Raw genomic sequence first — 23143 nt, 5'->3', positions numbered from 1 at the left:
TTGGAATTTTCACACCTTGTGACCTTGCATCTCAAATTCCATATATCACCACTGTTTAATGGCAATTTTTACACATATCATTGTCATTTTGTTGGAAGTTATCAGTTCATCAATCTTTATTTTTTTAAATGGTAGACCAACTTTATTTAAGGGCATGTTTATCCACGTGGATTTCAAGGTAAAAGAAAGGCAACAATAATAATTGTCCAGTGATGATTTCAATGAGAACCATTTGAAACATGGATTCCAATTTTGAGTTTTAGTTTGGGTAGCAAGTGGAAATCTAATGTTACTCTCACAATACTCACCTAGTTTCTTGTGCCAAGAATCCAATATGGAAAAATGTAATGATTGTTTGGTAGAATCCACCGTTTTCTTTGCTATCCAAACAACACAAATCATCACATCAAAGGACAGCATGCTGCTGTTTGCATAGAATCCATGGTTTTCAAACGTGGCATAAAGGAAAAAGTGAAAAGGATATAACCATGACCAAGCACCAAACTAGCCTTAGGCTAGGAGATAAAAAGCACCCAGAAAACAGGCAGAATACAAATAGAGTACGAGGGAACCAGACAGCAACTAGCTAAAACACAGAAGGGCCAAACGACCAGCCCGTGTAAAAACATTTAGTTTCCTTTTATAATTGATTTAGTTTGTAATCATCCAAAACAGGGCATGCAAAGGTCAACATCCTTGGTTCACATGTGTACACGTGTGCACACACTTTTTTTTTTAGTTTAGTTCTTTCTTTAGTTAACATATTTTGTATGTAGTTTGTTGTCTAAAACTTGGAACTTCAGCATACATTTACTACCTGTCTAGCTCTTGGCTTCTTGCATTACGCCGTGCTTGAACAATATTCATGCCACCATACTTGGTACAGTAAAGCAAGTATCATGCTAACTCGCCTTCTCCTCTACCTTTCCGATACAGTGCTGGTGAATTTATTGATGCCTCAAGTAATTATTATTTTTAGTTGTGAGTCAACTGGCACCATTTAAAAAAAAAAGGAAATCAGCAGGTGCCCCAATTAGGTTGATATGATAATGATACTGATGATGAATCAACAGGTCATTACTGTATTTCTCTGCCTGTTCATATATTACATAGAACATGAGACCTAGGATGTCTTTTCTCTTGTTGAACAGTTGAAGATGTTTGGTCTTGAGATTTGTTTCAATGAAATTACACAGGTTTGTTATGACTGGAGCAAGGGAGCGGAAAATCACAATCCAGCAGCAGCAAAGACATACATATTCCTCCATACACCACAGGTTTGTTACATAAGTTCTGATTTATCTGGTCATGTATTTCTTGAGATTGAGAAATATTGGTGAAAGATGGTGATTGCAGTCGGTATTCCGTATCGGTAACGGTGGCCATAACGGTTACTAGTGTTACCATTACGATCCCCATAACGGTTGAAAAGTTTCTTTTGCTCGAAAAGTTTTGAAAAAAATATCTAGAAAATCCATAATAATGTAAATATTCCAAATATGTATTCATTTTTTGTTCTGAACATGTTTATGGTAGTGTAACGTTCTGCTCTTTAATGTGAGTGTTGTATCAGGCTGTCTAGTGAATTAGTGAACATAATTATATGTCTATAATGTTTACACATCACAATCAAACATTAGAACTAGATATCAGGGAAAAAAAGAGAGGCATAAATACGACCTTTTCAAAATTTTGAAAAAAATGCCCTCAGAGCTTCTATTTGCTCAAATTTCCTCAATCTATGTTTTAATCTTAAAAACTATAGTAAGAGTGATCGAGATCTGTTGTAAAATGATATAAGAGAGTTTTTGGAATGAGAAAAAGTGAAAAATGGGGAGAAAAATGGATTTAAATAGAAAAAAGTGGTGGTTTTTTTGACTGTTATGGGGGTAATGGTTGTTATGCCCCGTAACGGCCTTTACAGCCACTGTAATGGTTGATATGGTCTCAAAAAACCAACTGCCCCGTTTCACTCCCATATTGCATAACAGTCATGGCCGTTACCAATACAAATCAGCCTTTATAGGCGTATCGTAATGGGTACAAAACACCTTGTTGCAGTCCCATACATTTTTAGTTGGAGCAGAAACAATGTTTTTTGCCTTTTTTTCAGTTTTTTATATTTTATATTTTTTGAAACACACAAAATGATCACTTGAACCCATGACTTCAATCTTGAAATGCATTGTCTTTTTTTTTTTTTTTGGGGGCTAAAACACCAGATATTCCTAGGGAAATAGCCCCCCATGATCAGAAAGCATGCTTTGCTGCTTCATTAAATGGTTGTTTCCATATTTTTTTCCCCACATTCCTCTGTTTAGTTGTTTGAAGCATGAGGAATGCTATCATGCATTGCCCCATCTGCAAGAGTGAAACAAAATGCCCTGCACGTGGCAATGTGGCACGTGTAAAAGATGTGATCACTCATAGGTGCTACACATAACGAATGTTCCATAGGCCAAAAAATCCTCCCAGTTGATTAATCACATGAATAAAGTAATTGACAGTTAGAAAAATGCTAACCAATCGTCTTGATCTAATGCAATGTCACTCACCTAATGAGTGGATTGGTCTGATTTTTAAGATAGGACTTCCACCGAGGGGAATCATCTGATGAGCATCCTAGATCCTGCATGGGTGTCACATAAGCATCTGTGCCCCCTTGTGTCTGCACACTTGGAATTTGTGGCTTATTGAAATAGCCTTCCTGATCGAAGACTGAAAATGTTCTTCTCCTCTTTCTTCCCTCATCTAACCTCCAAACACTTCACCTTGATAGATATGTCTAGCCTCATAGTGTGTGTATTGTGGCCCAAAAGTTATGTTGAGTCCGATCATCATGTGGTCCACACTTGCAAGTTAAATGTGGACCGCTAGTCCTTTTATAACATCCATTGTCTTGAAACTTGAGGCCCAACAAACTACTAGACCAGCTTGCATTTTTTTTGGTGACATGTATGATGATGATGATGATGTATACAATGGGTCACATTAGATGAACAATTTGATATCAAGTAAACATGTGTTGTGCGAGTGCCTTACATTCTGCTCAGTCAGAGAGGTTCAATAGGGTTCTGTCGGTCGGACCGATTGAGTGTCTAACCTATAGAGTGATTGTTTTCTCGAATTAAAGATTGGAGCAGAGTTGTGTTGTCGGTTGGAGCCTGTTCGACCGACAGTGGGGTCGGTTCGACGGACGTACTCCGGTTCTGTTTTGCGGTTTTACGCAAATCTGGGTATTTAAGCCTAATTGCGATTATGGCTTTGAAATAGGAGTGCTCTCTCTAAAGGCAAGGGTTTTGCGAGGTGAGAGGGTTCGCGCACAGATAGATGTCAGTATTAGATCCGAGTTCTAATACCTAGGGTTGATCCTGGTTTGTTGGGTTTCGGGATTACAACAAAGTTGTATCAGAGCCGAGCTCGGTTTATCACAACAAAGTGCTATCAAAGTGTCAGGTTTAAGGACGTTCTGGAATTCATCGAAGATGTCAGAGCCGAAATTCGATATTTAAAATTTCGATGGGAAGAACAATTTCAGTTTGTGGCAGCAGAAGGTTAAAGATATTATAGTATCACAAGGGTTGAGCAAGGTGTTGTTGGAGACTAAATCGGAGAAGATGTCGGATGATGACTAGAGCGAATTCGGGGGGGAAGGCTATGAGCACCATCTCTCTGTGTCTATCGGATGAAGTCATGTACAACATTCTAGATGAGGAATCACCCCTGGAGATGTGGATGAAACTAGAAGACCTATACATGGCGAAGTCCCTCACTATCAAGTTTGTGAAGAAACAACTTTTCGGGCTACAGATGGAAGGATCCAATCTTGTAAAGCATATGAACTCGTTTACGAAGGTATGTAGCGGGTTGTTAAGGCTCGGAGTGACGATTGAGGATGAATATAAAATAGTGCTACTTTTAGCATTGCTTCCCACATCATACAACTATCTCATTACTATTCTACTGTATGAGAAGAATACAATGAAGCTGGAAGAAATCACCGCATCTCTTGTTTCTAACGAGATGAGGAAGAAGTCTAAGCGATAAGGACTCTCAGGTGGAATGGTTAGTTGCGAAAGGGGGTCAGGGACGTGGGAGATCCGTGGAACGATCTCAGTCTGATAGAAAGAAAAATTCTAGATCGAAATCAAAGGCTAATGACGGATGCTTCTATTGTAGCATGAAGGGGCACTTCAAGAGACTACCAAAAACGGAAGGATGATCTAAAAAGCAAAGGTAAAAGGAACATAGGTGAATTGGCTAACATAGCAGAAGAGAGCTCAGAAGGAGATCTTCTCTTGGTCTCCTCAAGTACAAGTCATCTTTTAGATACTTGGATACTCGATACAGGATGTTCGTATCATGTGCTCGGATAAAACTTGGTTTAATTCCTACAAGTCCTGTGATGGTGGAAGTGTTTTGATGGGGAATGACACAACATGTAAGGCCATCGGAATAGGGACCATCAAGGTAAGGATGCTTGATGGATTCATACGGACTCTAGGTGATGTCAGGCATGTCCCAGACCTAAAGAAGAACTTGATATCTTTGGGAGTTCTAGATATGAATGGGTGCACATTCACCGCATCTGGCGGTGTAATCAAGGTCACCAGAGGTGCAATGGTGTTAATGAAGGACATAAGACAGGAAATCTGTACAAGTTAGTTGGGAACACAGTTATAGGTGAGGCTGCTACCACCTCACATGCAAAATCTGGCACATATAATACAAATCTGTGGCATATGCGGTTAGAGCATATGAACGAGAGGGGCATGATATAACTCCATAAACAGAAACTATTGAAGGGAGTTAGGGCGTGCGAGGTGGATTTCTGCGAGCATTGCATCTATGGGAAGCAGTGCAGGGTAAGGTTCAAGACTGCTACACATACTAACAACGGAGTGCTCGATTACATATATTTCGATGTTTGGGGGCCCTGTGACAGTACCCTCTAAGGGAGGAGCACGATACTTCATGAGCTTTATAGACGATTACTCGAGGAAGGTTTGTGTCTACTTCTTAAAGCACAAGTATGAGGTGTTTGCCAAGTTCAAGGAATGAAAGACGGAAGTAAAAAAGCAAACCGGTAGACAGGTTAAGTGTCTTAGGCCAGATAACGTATAGAGTACAAAGAGGCGGAACTCATGGAATTTTGCAAGGAACAGGGCATCACAAGACACTTCTCAACTCCAGAGACCCTACAATAGAACGGGATGGCAGAGAGGATGAACAAAACTCTATTGGAGAGGGCGAGATGTATGTGGTTGCATGCAGGGCTGCCTAAAGGCTTCTGGGCGGAAGCGGTAAACATGGCATTCTATATTGTGAATCAGTCACCATCTACAACGCTGGACTCCAAGGTTGCAGAGGAAGTCTGGACAGGCAAGGACATTGATTACTCAATATTGAGGATCTTCAGGTGTTCAACATATGTCCACGTGCAGAGTGGACAAAGGCGAAGTTAGATCCCAAATCTACAAAGTGCATCTTTGTCGGGCACGAGAAATGTGTTAAGGGTTAAGAAGCTTTGGGATATAGTTTCTCAAAAGGTGATAATTAGTAGATATGTCATCTTTTATGATGCATCAATGTTGAAGACCAACAAGAACGTTATAGAGAAGTCGGAAACACGTGGTGATGTAGAGAGATTGTTGGTGCATGTGGAGTCAGTTGAGCCGATTACTAAAGATGAAATTCAGCAAGAGCAAGAAACTGACCGAAACTACTAGCAGGATACCTAGGAAAGTATAGCCAAGAATAGGGAGAGAAGAACCATTAGAGTCCTGGTTCGATATGGGTTCGAGGACATGGTTTCTTTCGCATTATTCACAGGTAGTGGAGATCCCTCCACCATTGAAGATGCAAAGTGTCGAAAGGATGGCGAAAAGCGGATGTCAGCTATGGTGGAGGAGATAGAATCTTTACACATGAATTAGACATGGGAGTTGGTGGAACTTTCAAAAAGTCATAGAGAATCTTTACACATGAATTAGACATGGGAGTTGGTGGAACTTCCAAAAAGTCATAGGGCTAGAGGGTGCAAGTGGGTGTTTAGAAACGTGTTGATTGTTGCGAAGGACAAGAAGGAGATACCCTTGTTTAAGTCATTGTCGGCGTTTTAAATAGCGGTAGCATGTGGCGTAGCGTTCAACCCTCTATAGCATGTAGCGTAAGCTACATGATACTTTTATTTTTTAATTTAAAATAGAAAAATATGATAAATAGTAAGGAAAAATACAAAAAGACTTTAATTTTTTCAAGTATAGGCATGTTCAAGGAAGCTATTAATTATCGTTTATCAAAAGCTAATCCACATTTATAAGTCAAATCAAATAAATATCACATCAACAACTTTCTAAGCAAACCACTTGGGCCACACCATAGAAAACAATGCACATCCACCCATATGTAAACCTCAGTGGGCCCCACGTGTGCCACATCAAAGAAAACAATGCATATCCACACCCACGCATAACCTACATTGGGCCCCACGTGGACTACACCATAGAAAACAATGCCTACCACCACCTCAAAAAGGAAAAGAAAATGAAAAATATGCATACCAACCTTATCCTACAAATATCGCATGATAACTGGAATTTTGAAAAGAAAAAAAATGAAAAAGAACCAAAATAACTAATAAATATTCATTCTAAATGAAAAGGAACCCGTTAAGGGGCAAGAACATATCTCTTGCAGGTTGAAGAAGAGATTTAATCAATCAAAAATCTGAAATTTGCTACTTCGTAGCCGTATGGATGCAGAAAGGGGGAAATATGATTTCTCATTCGTTTAAGCTCCAATGTTCTTCAAAATACAGAAAATAGGCTATCTTTTAGGCTCTAATGATCGGCCAAAAATCTCCTTTAATGGCCTTTGGATTGATAGATTTGAAGAAGCGAATGAGTAGTTGCGTCAGAGGCTAGGGTTTGAAAGGGGTTTTTGAAAACCCTCTTTCGAACTCTTTTCTTTTAATTTAAGTTTTTATGTTATCTTTATGTTGTGAGTTTGACACATGTTTTAATATAGAAATCACTATTGTTTTTAGTTAAAAAAAATAAAGCAAATTTGGTTTCAATTTTACATTATAAGATTTTCTTATAATATGAGTTTTACACCATTTTATATACATAAAACTTGAAAAAAAAAAAAAAACAACAAATCATGCTACGTAGTGTACATTACCTACTCTACACGCTACGTAGCTGTAGCACGCGCTATGACCCCTGTAATGTACGCTACAGGGGATTTGCACTATTTGGGTACGCTACGTAGCGCTACGACAATGCTACACTTCAGGCGCTATTTACTACAATGGTCTTTGTTAAGCAAGGAATTTGACATGAAGGATCCGGACGTTGTAAAGAAGATCCTAGGCATAGAGATTCACAGAAACAGAGAGCCTAGAAAGTTGTGTCTGTGTTAGAGGGGATACGTGCAGAAGGTGCTACGCTAGTTGGCACGCCTTTAGCAGGTCACTTCTAAGTTAGCCAGGTCGTGTCCAAGCACAGAAGAGGAGATTTCAGATATGTCATGGGTGCCATACGCAAGTGCAGTGGGAAGTCTCATGTATGCGATGGTTTGCACAAGGTCGGATATCTCATAGGCAGTTAGTGTGGCCAATAGATATATGATAAATTTAGGAATGGAGCATTGGAATGTTGTTAAGTAGATTCTCAGGTATCTCAAGGGCACAATGAATCATGTTCGGGGGGTATGGAACTTCAGGTGGAGTTGTAGTTTATGTGGTTGCGGATTATGTAGGATATCTGGACAACATGAAGTCCACTATGAGATATGTTTTCACATTAGCAGGCGCACTGATATGTTGGAGATCTACGCTACAGTCTGCTATAGCGTTGTCTATAACTGAGGCGGAATATATGGTTGGAATAGAGGCTTTTGAAGAGGCATTATGGTTGAAGGGACTGATAGGAGAACTCGGGTTGAAGTATGAGGCGATTCAGTTGTACTGCAATAGTCAGAGTGCTATGCATCTAGCATTGAATCAGGTGTATCATGCGAGAACCAAACATATCGACGTAAGGTTCCACAAGATACGAGAACTCATTACTTCAAAAGAGAATCAGTTTCAGAAGATTCACATGGACGAGAATGCCGCAGACATGTTGATGGAGCTAGTGATCACAGAAAAGTTCAAGCACTCCTTGGGCACCATTGTACAAGGGTACGGATGGAGCCGCGTTCTAGCTGGAGGATGCAGGGAGCGGTCTATGCTCAAGTTAGAGGCTTGTATAGGAGATCTTCAGGGTGGCTTGGCAGAATGTAAGTAAAGGTGGAGATTGTTGTGCGAGTGCCTTGCATTCTGCTCAGTCAGAGAGGTTCAACATGGTTCTGTCGGTCCGACCTACAAAGTGATTGTTTTCTCGGATTGAAGACGGAAGCATAGACCAACAATCACTGTCAGTTGGAGTCGGTCTAACTGATGGACCCTGGTTCTATTTTGCAGTTTTGTGCAAATTGGGATATTTAAGCCTAATTGCAATTAGGGCTTGATATACAAGTGTTTTGTCTCTAAGGGCAAGGGTTTTGAGAGCTGAGAGGGTTCTCCACACTTGTAAGGGCTTGGGAAGGGATTTTCTAAAGGGGCTAGGGTTTTTTCTTGGCGTGGATTACAAAGGGAGACTGGGTGATTTTGTAATCAAAGAAGGTGAGTGGTGTAAACTCTGAAGGTTTTTTTTATTATTATTATAGTGGAGATCTCTGTTGCTTTGTGCCTTGGTTTTTTCCTGCAAGCGTTTTCCACGTAAAATCGGTGTGTTATGTGTTGTTTGTTTGCTTGATTGTTTTGGCTATTCTATTTATTGTGATTGTTCTATCTTCATTGAAAGTGCTTCCACAAGGCGCACAGATTGACGGTGGTATTAGATCCAAATTTGTAATACCTAAGGTTGATCTGGGTTTGTTAGGTTTCGGGATTACAACAAAGTTGTATCAGAGCCAAGCCCGGTTTATCACAACAACATGCCATGTTGGTTTTTCTGGAGAGTAGACTTTAGATTGCTGCTATCTCTAGCTGCCATCTTATTTCTTCTTTTTCCTCTGAGTGAAAGAGAGGATCTTCCTCCCAAACACTAATTCCTCTCCAATTTTTTCCCCACGTTCCACCACTATTATGCTCTCTAAAACCAATTTTTTCCATCCCAAATTCCCGATATCCTTCTCTTGGGATATAGGGATTGAGTTTCCTCTCATGAATCATATCTCTTCTTATAGAAGGATAGGGTTCAGCTCTCAGTTGTCCTTCCTGAACTTTGAGGAATGATGGGCATGTAATGTCTGACTAAGAAGTATTGACGGAGACTTTCTTTTATGTTGAGGTATAAATTTCTCAGGCATTGGAGATGTAGGTAGAGATTGGGAGGGGACATTATTTTTTAAGCAAATAACTAGTATGGGAAAATATGGAAATAATGTAGACAAGCAAAAACTGCAAAGCACCATCTCCTACAATGGGGCTGTTTCTCGATGAATATGAAAATAAATTCAGGTTCTCGGGTCCAAATATTATTTTTAGGGGAGCTTTGCGTAACATTTCCAAATTCTAAATCAAGATGAGTGCTTATTTTTGTAAAAAGGTGTATCAATGATTGCCCACTTATTTATCATCCTTTGATTATTTATTTATTTATTTATTTTTGAATGAGCAGGAATCTGAGGTCAAGGGAAAGCCGCGACTGGGAACCACTGGTAGGAAGTGAGCTCACCTTGGAAGTTTCATTTGTTCAAATGTGAAAATGGATGACCCTATTTGCTTTGTTTGTTAATCCACCTGTTTTGAAAGAATCACGAGTTTTTTGTAGTCATGAGAAGCAAACATGATCTTATTCCCAGTCTGTGGGTGGATCATGGGGAAATTTCAGGGTGGCATTCGGCTGGGTTTTTGAGATTTACAATCTTCCTTTTATAGATGGATGTACAGTTGGAAATTTTGGGTGTTGCTGTGATATTGCATTCCCTGGTTATCCTAGCATACAGGATCTGCTCTCATGTGTTGTCATCTCGTTCCACACACCACGCCCGCGCCCCCCCCCCCCCCCCCCCCCCCCAATTCTTTTTTAATTGGAGCCTTTTGATCATTAATTAAGATTCAACATTTCAGGGGTGGAAATGGGTTGGGGCGCCAGCTTCTGAGTTCTGAGGTGGGTTCCGGCCAAGCTAAATGAATAGTGAGTCGGGTTAGGCTAGTGAAGTTGATCATTTAAATAGGTTGGGCTTGGGCGAACCCCACCCAACCCAACCTGACCTGCCCAAAAGGAAAAATTTAAAAATAAATAAATAAATAAATAAATTATAGATACATGTGATTGATGCATGTATGAGTGTATACACTAACTGGCTGCAGTAGCACGCCTTTAGCACCAGATTCCATTCTTAGGCCTGAGTTGGGCCATGCGGGGGTGGGTCGGTTGGTTGAGCCCTTCGCAATTTCAACTAAAGTGGTTGGTTAAGTGTCACGCTTGTGCTTGAAGAGTTTTTAAGTGAGTTGGGTCAGCTACAGGGTAGGTCTTAGGTCATGCTTGGGCGAAAATTCTTGGCCTGATTAGTAAATAGATCAGTCTCAGGCTTGGGCTCGGGTTCACTCTTACATATTGTGATCCCTATTCAACGAGCAATATAAAGTGTTTCTAGTTAGCTAATAAACGATTAGAAAACTCTACTTTTGTTAGTGCTATTATAACGATAAATGGATCGGTCAAACCCACCAGATGTAAGATGGGGGAATGTGGGGAAGCTCTTCATGGTTAGCAGAATCTGCAATTGGGCTTCTCAGATATAGGGCTGTCAAATGGGTAGCTCAAGCCATGGATGCCGAACTAGTAATTGCAATGGCTCATCTAATTTGAATGGATCTGGGTCCATGGCCTGACCAATAATGATTGAATGCTGATCTGGTCATCCTGACCCTTTTAACAAAATCAATACCGCAGAGCACCCGTCCTGGACTTGGATGGGTACCCTTTTGTAGATCACTGCCCATTAATAATGTCTGATCAACTACAATCAGTTGGTATGCTACGACCCATTTTTGAATTGCAAAGGACTGTTTTTCAGTTTTCTCTCGAAGATGCACTAGGAATTGGCACAGGTGTGCAAAACCAGACCAGTTCATAAGTTGGGCCACCACAGTAGATGGTCTGTACCTCAATAGTCACCCTTGCTGGATTATCAGAATAACCTTCACCTTTCAAATGGTTAAGCACTTTAAGCTATTGGCCATTGAATGTGAACTGTTACTGATTGTGTTTTTAGTATCCATCTGTAGGTCACTGATCAGATACCCAACCAGTTTGGTTTGTGAACTATGCACCCTCCATGGTAGGGACCACCAAATGAACCATCCTAATCGGAAGTGGATTGGCTGGTGTACCACACACCAGCTATATAGCTGGTGTATCGTTGTGGGTCCCATCATGAGGTAGGTGTTATATCCAAACCGCCCATTCATTTGACAAGCTCGTCTTAAGGATTTAGTGGAAAAATAAGACAGATCTAAAGATCTAGTGGACCACACTGCAAAAAGCAATGGGGGATTGAACGTCTACCATTGAAACCCTTTTGGGGTCGACGAAGTTTCGAATCAATATGAAATTTGTTTTTCCTCTTCATCCATGTACTTGCGACTTCAGTAACAGATTGGATGGAAAATAAACATTATGGTGGGCCCTACAATTATTTTTTTTAAAATTTAACGGTGAAAATCATTATCCTTGCTGTTATTTTTGGTGTGGTCCATTTCAGCTTTGGATATGATTTTTTTTTTTTTTTCCCAATGCTCTAAAATGATCTCGAAAAATGGATGAACGGTGAGGATATATATAATAAATACATCATTGTGGGGCCCATGTTACTTTGATCTCCTCTGAACCGTTCGTACAACTCAGAGCTGGAGGAGCGTCGGACACTATCTACACTAGCTATATAGCTGGTGTGTGGTACACCTTCCAACATTCTTATTGAATGTCATACAAAATCTTCATTTATTATGGCGGAGTAAAAAGAAATGGCATGTGGAAGTTTTGACCCACTAAAACCTTTATGTAACTCGTGTAGAATTTACAGTATAAAAACTGCAAATCCCCTACACCACCTCACCTGTTAATGCAACGGTGGAAGATTTTTCAATGTATACAGCATGTCTCTCTACTAAGAGGTCGATGAGATGTTTCTCAACATCCTCGTTCTGGTGCTCTCTGCGAACGGCAATCCTGTCGCTGCTTGAGATGACTACAACTTCCTCATTGCGTGTTGAAAGCTCATTGGCCACAACCATATGCATCTTGTACTTCCTCAGGGCCTTGTCGGCTTTCTCCAAAAGAATTTTTGGATCTGTCTCCAGCTGCCATGGCCAGCACCAGTGAGTCATATTTCTCAGTGTCAATTTTTGTGAAGGAATGCTGCTATGACATGCATAGAACAAAACGTCCATCTGTATTTATGGGCCGCGCATGCAATTATCTGCATCATTGTTTTCTGACCGCCAGATAGATGAGCCATCACCCAAAAAATTGAGATCATGACTGTTGTGGCCCAAAAGGTGGTCAGTTTAACTGAAAAAAATAGTCCACATTCAGTAGGAAAAACTCACAACACCTGGCAGGGTCAGGGTTTTCCAATCACAACTATGATTTTGGATTACAGCCATCCATGTGGTGGGCCACATGATAAACAGTTCCAATCACTGTGTTTCCCATGTGTACATTAGGGGTGACACTTCATGGAACTAGGAAGCATGAGCCATAACTGCGTTCTTTCGTCAAAAGATAAGCCCAAAAACCATTCCGTGTGTATCTATGAAGAAGTGCATTTGCAAAACAAAGATAACGGTTCTCTCATGTACATCCAATGTTGAATCTGAAATGAAATGCATAGAAGAGACGTTTCAATTATAGTAGTGGAGATGGTGAACCTTGAATGAGATGCAGAAGGCTGCAGGGGCCCACTTATTCCTCAGCACTGAGAGCATTTTTGGCACTGGGGCAAGTCGCATATCCAGAGGACCAGCTGCAGACTGAATCTTGTGTTCTGCCTGCATTATTTATGCACTTATTGTTGAGGGGTAGTGGTGGAACAACATATACAAAGTCTTGCTCATCCAATTCCTATGACTATGGATGTGTTTGGATGTGCAAGTGAATTGAATTGAGAACAGTCATTTTCAAGGGGAAATGAGAAACGTCTAATGATGTTTCCTCAGGAGAAAGCAGCCCCTCAAATTACAAATACATTCCTTTCATGTCCAACTTGAAAGCAACATAATTGCAATTTGAAGCGCATACAACTCGTGGGAATGCCAAATTGAAATTTGTTTATTGGGTTTTGCTAACGCCCCCACCTTCATGGGGACGTTAGCAACATCCCCAAACCTTTTGAATGACACATTGGTGCCCCATCGTCAAAAGGGATGGGTTCATTCAATACTACCATCGGGAACAAACCATGGTCCAAGAATCATGCCGATTGGATGATTCTAATCACGTGTATGAGGCCACTTTATTAAAAGTGTCTGTTTTCACGAGCCATAGATCGCATGGTTAGAATCATGAAACCAAAAGTGCTACTTTAGAATCATAAACTCTACAAAGTGGGATCTATTGGATAGATGGCTCAAGATGAAGATTGGACCAATTTCATCAATCAGCTCAATCTTGAATGTCCATTTTCCATGCTATTGATTAGATGCTTACAATAATCCGATAGCCATGATTTCTGCGCCATGGTTTGTCCCTAGTTGTATGAAAGAATGGACAGTTCAAATTGATAGCTGGGCTTCCCATGTGTCATTCGAAAGGTTTGAGGGCGCTGCTAACATCCCCATGAAGATGGGGGCACTGGCAAAACCCTTGTCTATTCCCTCTTTATTAGACTAATAACTGTAATAAATTTGAAAATGAATCCAGACGAAATATCAGATGATGTGTTGAGCTCCATCTATCTCAGCCAACTCAGCTACCTGAACCCAAGCAAATGAGTTTCAAAAGTTGAACAAACATGCAGGCTTTCTTCCTCATATTGGAGATATCGAACTAGAAGTGAACGATGGGTGAGGATAAAAGGTTTATAAATACAGTCAGATAGGCTTGGCATTCTTACCATGCTCTCCCAAGGAACATAGAAATCAGATACTGCGGCCGCAAGATAGAACATCCCACATGATCCAATACTCCTCATTGATATCGCAATCACCCGTAAAATCTGTCCATGATAATAAAAGAGAAGTGCTAAGGTAATTTGTGCGAGGAAAGATCAAGAGATGGATTTGTGGTATACATGCCAACATGTCGCATGTGATATTTGGGCGCTTATCAAGCAGGACAGGTTACAATCAGGGAAAAAGCAGTTATAACTCTCATTTGTTAAATCATCATTGTTTATCTAGTCGAAAAAGGAGAAACAACATGCATAATCAAATTGAATTTCAGACATTCAGTTCTATTTCAAAACATGAAGTAGAGAGAGAGGAGGAATGAGAGAAGATGGTGAGAAGGAGAGGACAGCAACCAAGGCCTCTCACACCCCCACCTTTTGCTTTCTTACATTAGGGCTTCATGAAATTACAAGTCTGCTTCCACCCTTAAGTTATTGTATTACATAAGCTCATGGGCCTAAACCTTAACCGAATGCATGTTTAAGCTCAGAAAACCAAACAAATCACATGAGAATCCAAGCTGGCCCACTGTGTGACATGTGCACATGTGACCAATACAGGCCATCAAGACTCCCCCTCAAGATGGAGCATATATATCATGGATGCATGGCTTGACAAAAAAGCAATCTAGATGAGTACAACTCAGAGCCTTCGTGAGACTTGACGAACGGCATGCATCTTTCCTTGTAAGCAACTCTCTCTTTGATGAAGTGGCAATCTACTTCCATATGATTGGTTCTTTCATGATAAATCGGATTCTTGGCAATGTGAGAAGCAGCTTGATTATTACAATACAACCTTAATGAGAATATTAACCATAAATCTGAGCTCGCACATTAATGTCTTCAGCTAAATGAGTTCACATGTAGCGTGGGCCATTCCCTATATTTTGCCTTAGAACTTGAACGTGCAACCATGCTTTACTTCTTACTTCTCCACGTAACAAGATTCCCACCTATGAAAGTACAATAATCAGTGATAAATCACCTGTCGGATGAAGAGCCAACCTGATCAGCATTTGAATACCCTTCTACTCGGAGAGATCATTCTGCTTATAGAGAATGCCATGACTGGGAGTTCCCTTTAAATAACTAAGGAAGCATGAGCGCCATGCAGGGAATATGCGAAGCCTGCATGAACTAACTGATTGGATAAGTAATATCGACTCGAGTAATCGTTAAACAGATCAGTTTTCCAACAAGTCCTTGACATCTTCCTGGATCATCAAACAGTCTTCCTTGATCCACTCTTAGCTTCTGGGTTTGTATCCATGAGAGTTTTGGCGAGCTTGGCTCCCAGAAGACCTGTCTTATCTAGTAAATCCATCACATATTTTCATTGTAACAAGTTAATTCCCACCTTAGACCTTACTATCTAATTATCCAAGAAGTATCCAAGACCACCTAAGTCCTTTGTATAGAAGTGTTGCTGTAAATATTCTACTTGTTCATACATGTACTGTTATTGCCGGTGATGATGATATCATCTACATACATAACCAACAAAATAACACTTGCCTCACTTCGTCTTATAAAGATGGAGTGGTCAGCCCAAGTACACTCCATCTAAAAGTCAAACACCACTTTACTAAACTTGTCGAACCAAACTCATGGAGATTGTTTTAAACCATTGATTGACTTGGCATATTTTGTCACCATGTTCCAAAACATGAAATTGAGAGAGAGACGAGGAATGAGAGAAGATGAGGAGAAAGCCAGGGGACAGCAACAAGGCCTCTCATGTCCCCCATCTCTTGCTTATATTAGGGCTTAACTAATTAATGCAAAATTACAAGTATGCCCTTCACCCTTGAGTTATTGTATTACATCAGCCCATGGGCCTAAATCTTAACCCAACACATCCAAAAAAGAGAGTAAGATTGTCGTAATATCCTTTCAGTTCCAACTTGATAGTAATGCAAATGTAATTTGGAGCCTAGGCCCTTGATATGAAACTGAGGGTCATACCATTCAGTCATTTTCATTTTCCTTTTCATTTATTTATTTATTTATTGCGTAACTTGAATTCAATCCAATAGTTCATCGAATTCCAAATGTGTCTATAAGTCATGAAGAAATTGAATTGCGACATCTAACATCTCCTTATACCATTATACAGTTTTAGCTAACTTATAGCATGATTCTTTCTTTTTTTTCCTTTGAAATGTCTACTTATAGCATGAGTGAAGTTGTGAAAAACCTGAAGATACTCGAAGATGGTGGTATAGGGAAGTTTCAGCAAGAGGCCTTCTTCTACTGCCTGCAATAGAAGTGATCTTCAGTGATTTCTAGCTATTGAAACAGATCTTGTGCTGAAAGATTAGAAAAAATAATAATAATAAAGTGCTAAAAGAATATTTAATGATGGAGAACTATGGGACAGAAAATAAATATGTGATTCTAGTGAGGTCCATACAGCATGGTGATTTCTAATTGCCCTCTTCACTGCTTCTGCATGAGAAGGACATGCTGAGATATCACAAAATTTTAACAGAAAAATCAGAAAAGTTATATATAAATATCATGATAGTGAAGCATAAATGGGAAAAAAGACGTAAAAAAGGGAAAAGAAAAAAACAGAAAAAGAAAAACCTTTCTGTGGACTATAGAGTACATATACAAGTCAAACAATCTCCTCATCATCATCATCATAGCATTCCTCCCAGCAACTTAGGGTTGGCTTTTCTTAAACTGTAGACTGGCAAATGTTACGCTATTGGCTTCCCACCACGCATCAACCTTCCTCTTTTACTGGCACACTAGAATTGCCCAGGGCAGAGACTCACATTGACAACACTCAAATCCCCAACAGTCCCACCCATACTTACCCCCACAGCCCAGCTAATAAATACACATGCCAAAGGGCAAGAAAGTAAACAGGGTCATGAAGGGGCTTCTAGACACACACACAGTATGTGCGTGCACACACATATGGAGTTTCTCTTATCAGGTTATAGACACAGGCATCCAAGTTGGCACCGCGACACACATGTACAGCCATCGGAGCAAAATAGGAAAAGAAAGACCAATAAACAAACAAACATAACAAACTGATATTGAGATGAGATTAACACTGAATTCATTCATCATCACCATCATCACATTGTCCCAAATATTTGGTGAACCTTAGGCCCTGTTTGGTAGACGCCTAAAAATAAGTTCGTCTCAATTAAGTTAACAGTAATTACACATTGGAGATCATGATCTCTAATAAGCAATTACTGTTAACTACACTGAGATCAACTCATTTTTAGGTGCCTAACAAACAGGGCCTTAACATTTTCATTATGGGTTGAATAAAAAAAACCTTGAATTTTCATAGAAAAACAATTTCCAAGATTTTATAAAATGCAAGGAAATTTTTAGTTCGGTAATTAAGAAAAGCAACCTATATTCAACATATATTTATTTATCACCAGCATCTCTTTATTGTTTTGTTAATCAATGTCATGCATCTGCATTTCATGCAAAAATGCTTCTGCATTGATATTAACCATGAAATTTGGATGTCCCAAAGTAGGCCAAGCCATCCACGGTGTGGGCCACCATGTTATTTTGGGGGTTTTGGATGGTAATCCATTGGTTTCTGTCGGGCATGTCCATCATGTTGTGTATATGCCATCCAACCAATGCATTACGTGACCCCCACCATGATGAAATGCCCCAAAAATCAGGACTATACAGTCAGTAAGTGGGTCACAGCACAGAAAACAATGGACAACTATCCAAACATCTGCAAATTCATGTTTTGGCCAACTTGATGTTTGGTCAGATTGATTTTTGAGGTGTCCATTGTTTATAGTGGGGCAACCCTGCTGACAGGTTGGATGCCATACCCCCATGGGCCACACACATCACTTGTAGAATAAGCTTATTCTACTTCCGTATGGACTGGCCTAAGATAAGACTGCTTATGTGATACTCCTGCAGAGTATGCCTCTTGGTACACAAGCACAAGTCATGTCTGGAAATGTGGGACTAGAGACCATATAGACAACTTCACTTACAGAAACAGTTTTTGTCCTGTGCTAGAAGCAATTAACAAGGTTGGGCATGTTTTTATCCCAACCAATCTCCCAAGTAATTCAACATGCTCTTTTTAGTTCATTGAGGTTGCATGATTCAACTAATATGGGATTACGGTTGCCATCATCATCTGTCCTTCATTCCAAACTTGTTTGAATAATGATGTAACTGCCCCATGATGCAACTGACCTCCGTCAAGCCTTCAACTCTCCCGAACATTATTAATATTTTGAAATCCATTCCCGTTCATAGCCCTTTGGTGATTTAGTTGAATTAAACTGCAAATTTTGCTTTCTAAAGCATCACACGACAAGGAAGCTGATTGGAAAAGGCCTCAAGGTTGGGGCACTATTCCAGGGTCCTTTTTTTTTTCCTGAAAGATATGACCCAATCCACAAAACAATGATATGTTATTTTTTTAAATGTTGCTGTGTTGGACACACATCAACAACTATTTACCATTTAGACAACCCCATTTTCCCCCTATTTTTCATTCACTGCTTCTACATATACTTTGCACATAAAAGTGATATATTTATACATATCTGAATACATGTTTTAGGGCCAGCTAGAAGTTTTGCATAGTAAAGATTTGTTCTATTACTCAAGTTGAACCCATCTGCCATGCATTTGGGGCAACACAGAAGACAGGAACTATATCAAGTGGGGTTTGGTTCGCCTGCTTTGTCCACTCCAAGTCTCAGCTTGGAGGTCGCATTATAATCCCAAGTTAAATGTGAGTAAGAGCACATTCCATTCACCTTTAAAGAGGACCTTCCAAATATTATCCTTTGGGCCTGTTTGGACACAACTCCCACAGAAGCGATGTTTTTGGTGAGTGAGCTTTTAAGTGGCTATTGATAGGATTGTTTTGAAAACAACAATTCAAGTGGGCTTCCAAACAGGCTGCAAAACCCTCGTTTCAATCTGAAACAAGGGTTTCGTCCACAAACTGTTGTTTTGATGCTGCTAAAAAATGGACCCTTACTATTTTGTACTTAAACTGGTGTTTATGTAATATTATCTTCCAATATCATCATACAATTGTATGGATATTTGTGCAACTTCCACTATTCCGCAGTTGTGTCTAGCAATGACAGGGGTTTGTGCCTGAAAAAAAGCCCCAGTGAACAATGACGTATAAATCAAACGAATAAGGGCAACTTGATTCTGAATATCATTTAGGGTGCATTTCATTGCACCAAATATCATGATATTCCATGATTAATCAGTCTAATTTGGTGCAAAATATCATGAAATTTCAAGATATTTGATGCAACCAAACACACTCTCACAAAAGAAAAAGAACAACAAAGCAGAGATGAAACTACATAAGCCATCAAGAATTCATTCTCCCCATCTGGATCGCACTCGCATTGATTGCTACAACAGTTATTTCCACTATTATTGGTAGCCAAAAAACTGCGGCGAATTTCAGGTATCATCATCATGGACAAACCAATAAAACTCAAAGGCCCCAAAAGAAATTCAATACTTCCACTTACTTCTTAAGTGATAATCTTGATTAAAGAATCAAAGCATAATTGGTGAAACCTGCAAACCTTGAACTGTCGAATCCTCTGTAAGCTCAAAACAGTCGAGAAGGGAATCTTCAGGAAGAGATCCACAATAAGGTTGGCAGGTTCCCCTATACAAAGAAAGATTGACAATTAAAAACTGTTAGCAAACCTTCAGACCAGGTAAACCTTTCGAAATTTAATGCATAGTGAATTCAATATGAATTGCATTTCACCTTCTATGGAGAAAGATAACTGCATATCCAGCCTTCACAAAATACCTGCAAAAGCACCTATTAGTCTATTTTCTTTCTTCTTCTTCTTCTTTTTTATTTTATTTTATTTTATATCAAAAGGCAGACAGGTCCCATGAAAAATGAGTAAAAGACTTACTCTGTAGATGTAGCTCCTCGATGGCCTGAGCTAAAGTTATCAATGAAACGAACACAACGCTGCTCGAGAGGGACAGTGGTACCACCAGAAGTCACACAAACAACCCTGGTAGATCTCCCATTTTCTACACGTCTCAAAAATGTAAACCACATAAAAAAATGGTCCCAAGAAAGAAAGCCAAAGTAAGTCAATGCTGCTATATGTAGAATGAATGGAAAGTTACCATAACATGTAAATGAATAAAAGATAGTATGTACCAAAAGATCGTGAATTCCGTTCAATGAATTCCTTCACTTTCCTAGAGACGTTGAAACTGTCTCTTAGAGGTGGAGCTGATTCAAAGAAGGATTCGATATCGGCATCTGATGTTTCCTGTGGAGCTCCTAATCCATTTCTTGAGTCCATGGGGAAGGCCCTAGAGTCATGTTCATGATATAACTCATCATTCTAGAAATGGAAATGTAACAATTGTTTAATGGCTTATTTAGGTGTTTTGACTTTTTGGGATGGATAGTAGGAACTCCGCCCATTTGCCCTCCAGACAATGTCAAGCCCAAGTTGAAGTTTACATGGATGGTAACTAGAGATCAGAAATGAATTCTTTTGGGATGGGTTTCTGAAAAATTCCCTGCACCAAACGGGTGGCCAAATTGATGTTAAGCTGTTTCACCATCAATAGCTGATTGACTGGTGATTTTATGTACATCGAAAAATGGCCCTAAAATTTATCCACCCATCAATCACATTGAGGAAAAAAAAAACAAAACTGAGGATCTGTTTGGTCGACCCCTAAAAATGAGTTCATCTCACTTTAGTTCATATGTATTAGGGATTATGATTGTTGGTTACAAAGATTATTTTTAATAGTTACCAAAAAGAAATATGATTTTTAATGCATAATTATGATTAAGTAAAATGACATGAATTCATTTTTAGGCGTTTACCAAATGGACCCAAAGAATGCAATCTTCCACATTACAAAAATCAGGAAAGCACCTATCTCAACCACAGAAGTCCATCCCATCCATGGAAATACATAATGAATCACTGGTATTTAAGAATATAAAAAAAGGGCGCAGAATATGGAAATACCAAAAATCTCAATCATCGGAAGAAAAGAAGTTACCCATTTAAAAATTCAAAGTACCCACACACCCAAAACATGAAACCGAATCCCGTTTGGATGCCTGTAACTTGTGTAAAATGTAAGAAAGTTACAGGTGACTTTCTTACAGTTTGGGTTTGGGGGAGAAATGTTACAGGTAACAAAGTCTCAACCTGTAACTTTCAATCAAGTAAGATTGCAAGAAATGTAACAGGGGAATTAGGTGTTTTTCAAGTCACAGGTTACTTTGTTACAGGCAACGGCTATCCATTTCGAATTTGGGAGAGGAAGGTGGAAACGTAGCTGCATTGAAAGTGCACCTACCTGCTCTGATGCGTCTCCTTCTCCTTCTCTCAGCGTCTCCTTCCCTCTCCCTCTCCCTCGCTCTCTCTCAGCGTCTCCTCCTCTCTCTCTCTCAGCGTCTCCCTCTCTCTCTCTCTCTCTCTCTCTCTCTCTCGGCGTCTCCTTCTCTCTCTGCTCTAGCAAGGTAAGCCCTGACCCTTACTTATTTTTCTTTTTTCTTTTTCTTTTTCTTTTACCTCTTCTTCATTGTTATATATATATATATATATATATATATATATATATATATCCGGGGCAGTGCGGAACAGGCGCTGTTTGCCCAGGGGCGGTTTCGGGAAATCGGATTGCGTACTGAGTTTGAGTTACTACTGAGTTACTCAGTACGCTCTTGTCGTGCCGAGTAAACTCAGTTGTGCCCACCTTGAATGTATGTGGTCTATCCAAGCCGTCCACCTGCTTTTACATTTAATTTAAGGGGTTGAGACCAAAATTTAAGCATATCAAATGATCAAGTGGATGAAGTGGGGATAATGATTTTCACCGTTGAAACCTTTCTAGGCTTCACAGTGATGTTTATTTGTCATCCAACCTGTTCATAATATCATACAGACATTGATGAAGGGAAAACACAAATATTATCTTGATCCAAAACTTCTGTAGCCCCCAATAATTTTTCAATGCTAGACATTCAATACAACTGTTTCCTGTGGTGTGGTCCATTTTGAATATTGGATATGTCATATTTTTTTGACTCAAGCACTAAAATTATTTGGTAAAATGAATGGACTGAGCGGATAAAATACATAAATCATGGCGAACCTCACTAAGTTTCTCAGTACGCTTAATCATGGTGAGTTACTCACTACGCAATCGGCTTCCCGGTTTCGGATGAAATCGGATTGCGTACTGGGTAACTCGGTGCGCTCTTATCCTAGTGAGTAAACTCTGTGAATTTATGTGGTTTATCCATGCCGTCCATCCGTTTTTCCAGATCATCTCAGGGTTGAGCCCAAAACTGAAATATATCAAAAGCCCAAGTAAAATATACCAAAGGAAACAGTGAAAGAATTGATTTCCTCCATTGAAACCTTTCTAAGGCCCCTAGTGATGTTTATTTGTCATCACTATTCATGAGATCACACAGACATGGATGAAGGGAAAATACAAATATCATCTTGATCTAAAGATTATGTGGGCCCCTAAGAACTTTTCAAAGGTAGACATCAATTCACACTGTTTCAGGTGGTGTGGTCCACTTGATATTTGGATATGATTAATTTTTGGTTTAAAGCCCTAAAATTACATGATAAAACGGATGGACAGAGTTGATTCAATGCAAGAGACGGTAGGCTCCACAGAGTTTACTCAGCACGCTTAGCCTACTAAGGTAGGCAATTTGCTTCCTTTCGGATCCCTGACTGCGAGGCCCACCGTGATGTACTTTCCTTACATCCATGCCATCCATCCATATTGAAAACTCATTTTTGGGTACGGCCCAGGGCAGTTTCGGATCCCTGACTGCAGGGCCCACCATGATGTACTTTCCTTACATCTAAGCCGCCATTCGCATTGAAAGCTCGTTTTCGTGTATGAACCAAGAAATGAAGCTGATCCAAATCTCAAGTGGGCC

At 39.8% G+C, this 23143-nt stretch overlaps 2 protein-coding genes across 7 annotated transcripts in view; one reads left to right on the top strand and one right to left on the bottom strand.

Moving 5' to 3' along the window:
• Positions 1-11384, top strand: part of LOC131243271 (protein RAE1-like) — a 47357-nt gene extending 35973 nt beyond the window's left edge. For 4 of the 5 annotated variants that reach the window (XM_058242494.1, XM_058242493.1, XM_058242492.1 and 1 more), the window contains 2 exons: positions 1197-1277; positions 9672-10009. In XM_058242494.1, coding sequence (XP_058098477.1) covers positions 1197-1277; positions 9672-9722 — 132 coding nt within the window. In that variant the 3' untranslated portion in view covers positions 9723-10009. Of the gene's footprint in view, positions 1-1196; positions 1278-9671; positions 10010-11287 lie in introns of those variants that run through there. The other variant, XM_058242491.1, reaches the window with a different exon arrangement.
• A 434-nt stretch (positions 11385-11818) lies between these two features.
• LOC131243270 (phosphopantothenate--cysteine ligase 2-like) lies at positions 11819-21654 on the bottom strand. Of its 2 annotated transcripts, XM_058242488.1 has the most exons (10): positions 21535-21654; positions 20363-20520; positions 20106-20229; positions 19949-19993; positions 19758-19843; positions 16586-16638; positions 16370-16429; positions 14116-14217; positions 12932-13051; positions 11819-12361 (listed from the first exon to the last, which is right to left on the bottom strand). In XM_058242488.1, the coding sequence occupies exons 2-10, from the start codon at positions 20508-20510 to the stop codon at positions 12104-12106; spliced, it is 996 nt and encodes a 331-aa protein (XP_058098471.1). In that variant the 5' UTR covers positions 20511-20520; positions 21535-21654; the 3' UTR covers positions 11819-12103. The 2 variants fall into 2 exon arrangements, with proteins under 2 accessions (XP_058098471.1, XP_058098472.1); XM_058242489.1 differs by lacking the exon at positions 12932-13051.
• Between the last annotated feature and the right edge of the window lie 1489 nt (positions 21655-23143).

Source organism: Magnolia sinica, chromosome 4 (assembly GCF_029962835.1).
Source record: "Magnolia sinica isolate HGM2019 chromosome 4, MsV1, whole genome shotgun sequence".
Taxonomy (NCBI): Eukaryota; Viridiplantae; Streptophyta; class Magnoliopsida; order Magnoliales; family Magnoliaceae; genus Magnolia; species Magnolia sinica.
The sequence above is the reverse complement of the archived record's forward strand: the minus strand, read 5'-3'. Positions and strand labels throughout refer to the sequence as shown.

Excerpts from the sequence above, each read along its gene's own strand:
- LOC131243270 (XM_058242488.1), bottom strand. The coding sequence starts at position 20,510 with ATGGACTCAAGAAATGGATTAGGAGCTCCACAGGAAACATCAGATGCC. Across the intron at positions 19,994-20,105 it reads CGAGGAGCTACATCTACAGA|GTATTTTGTGAAGGCTGGAT; the intron begins GTAAGTCTTTTA and ends GTGCTTTTGCAG. Across the intron at positions 14,218-16,369 it reads CCATCTTCGAGTATCTTCAG|ATTTTACGGGTGATTGCGAT; the intron begins GTTTTTCACAAC and ends TATCATGGACAG.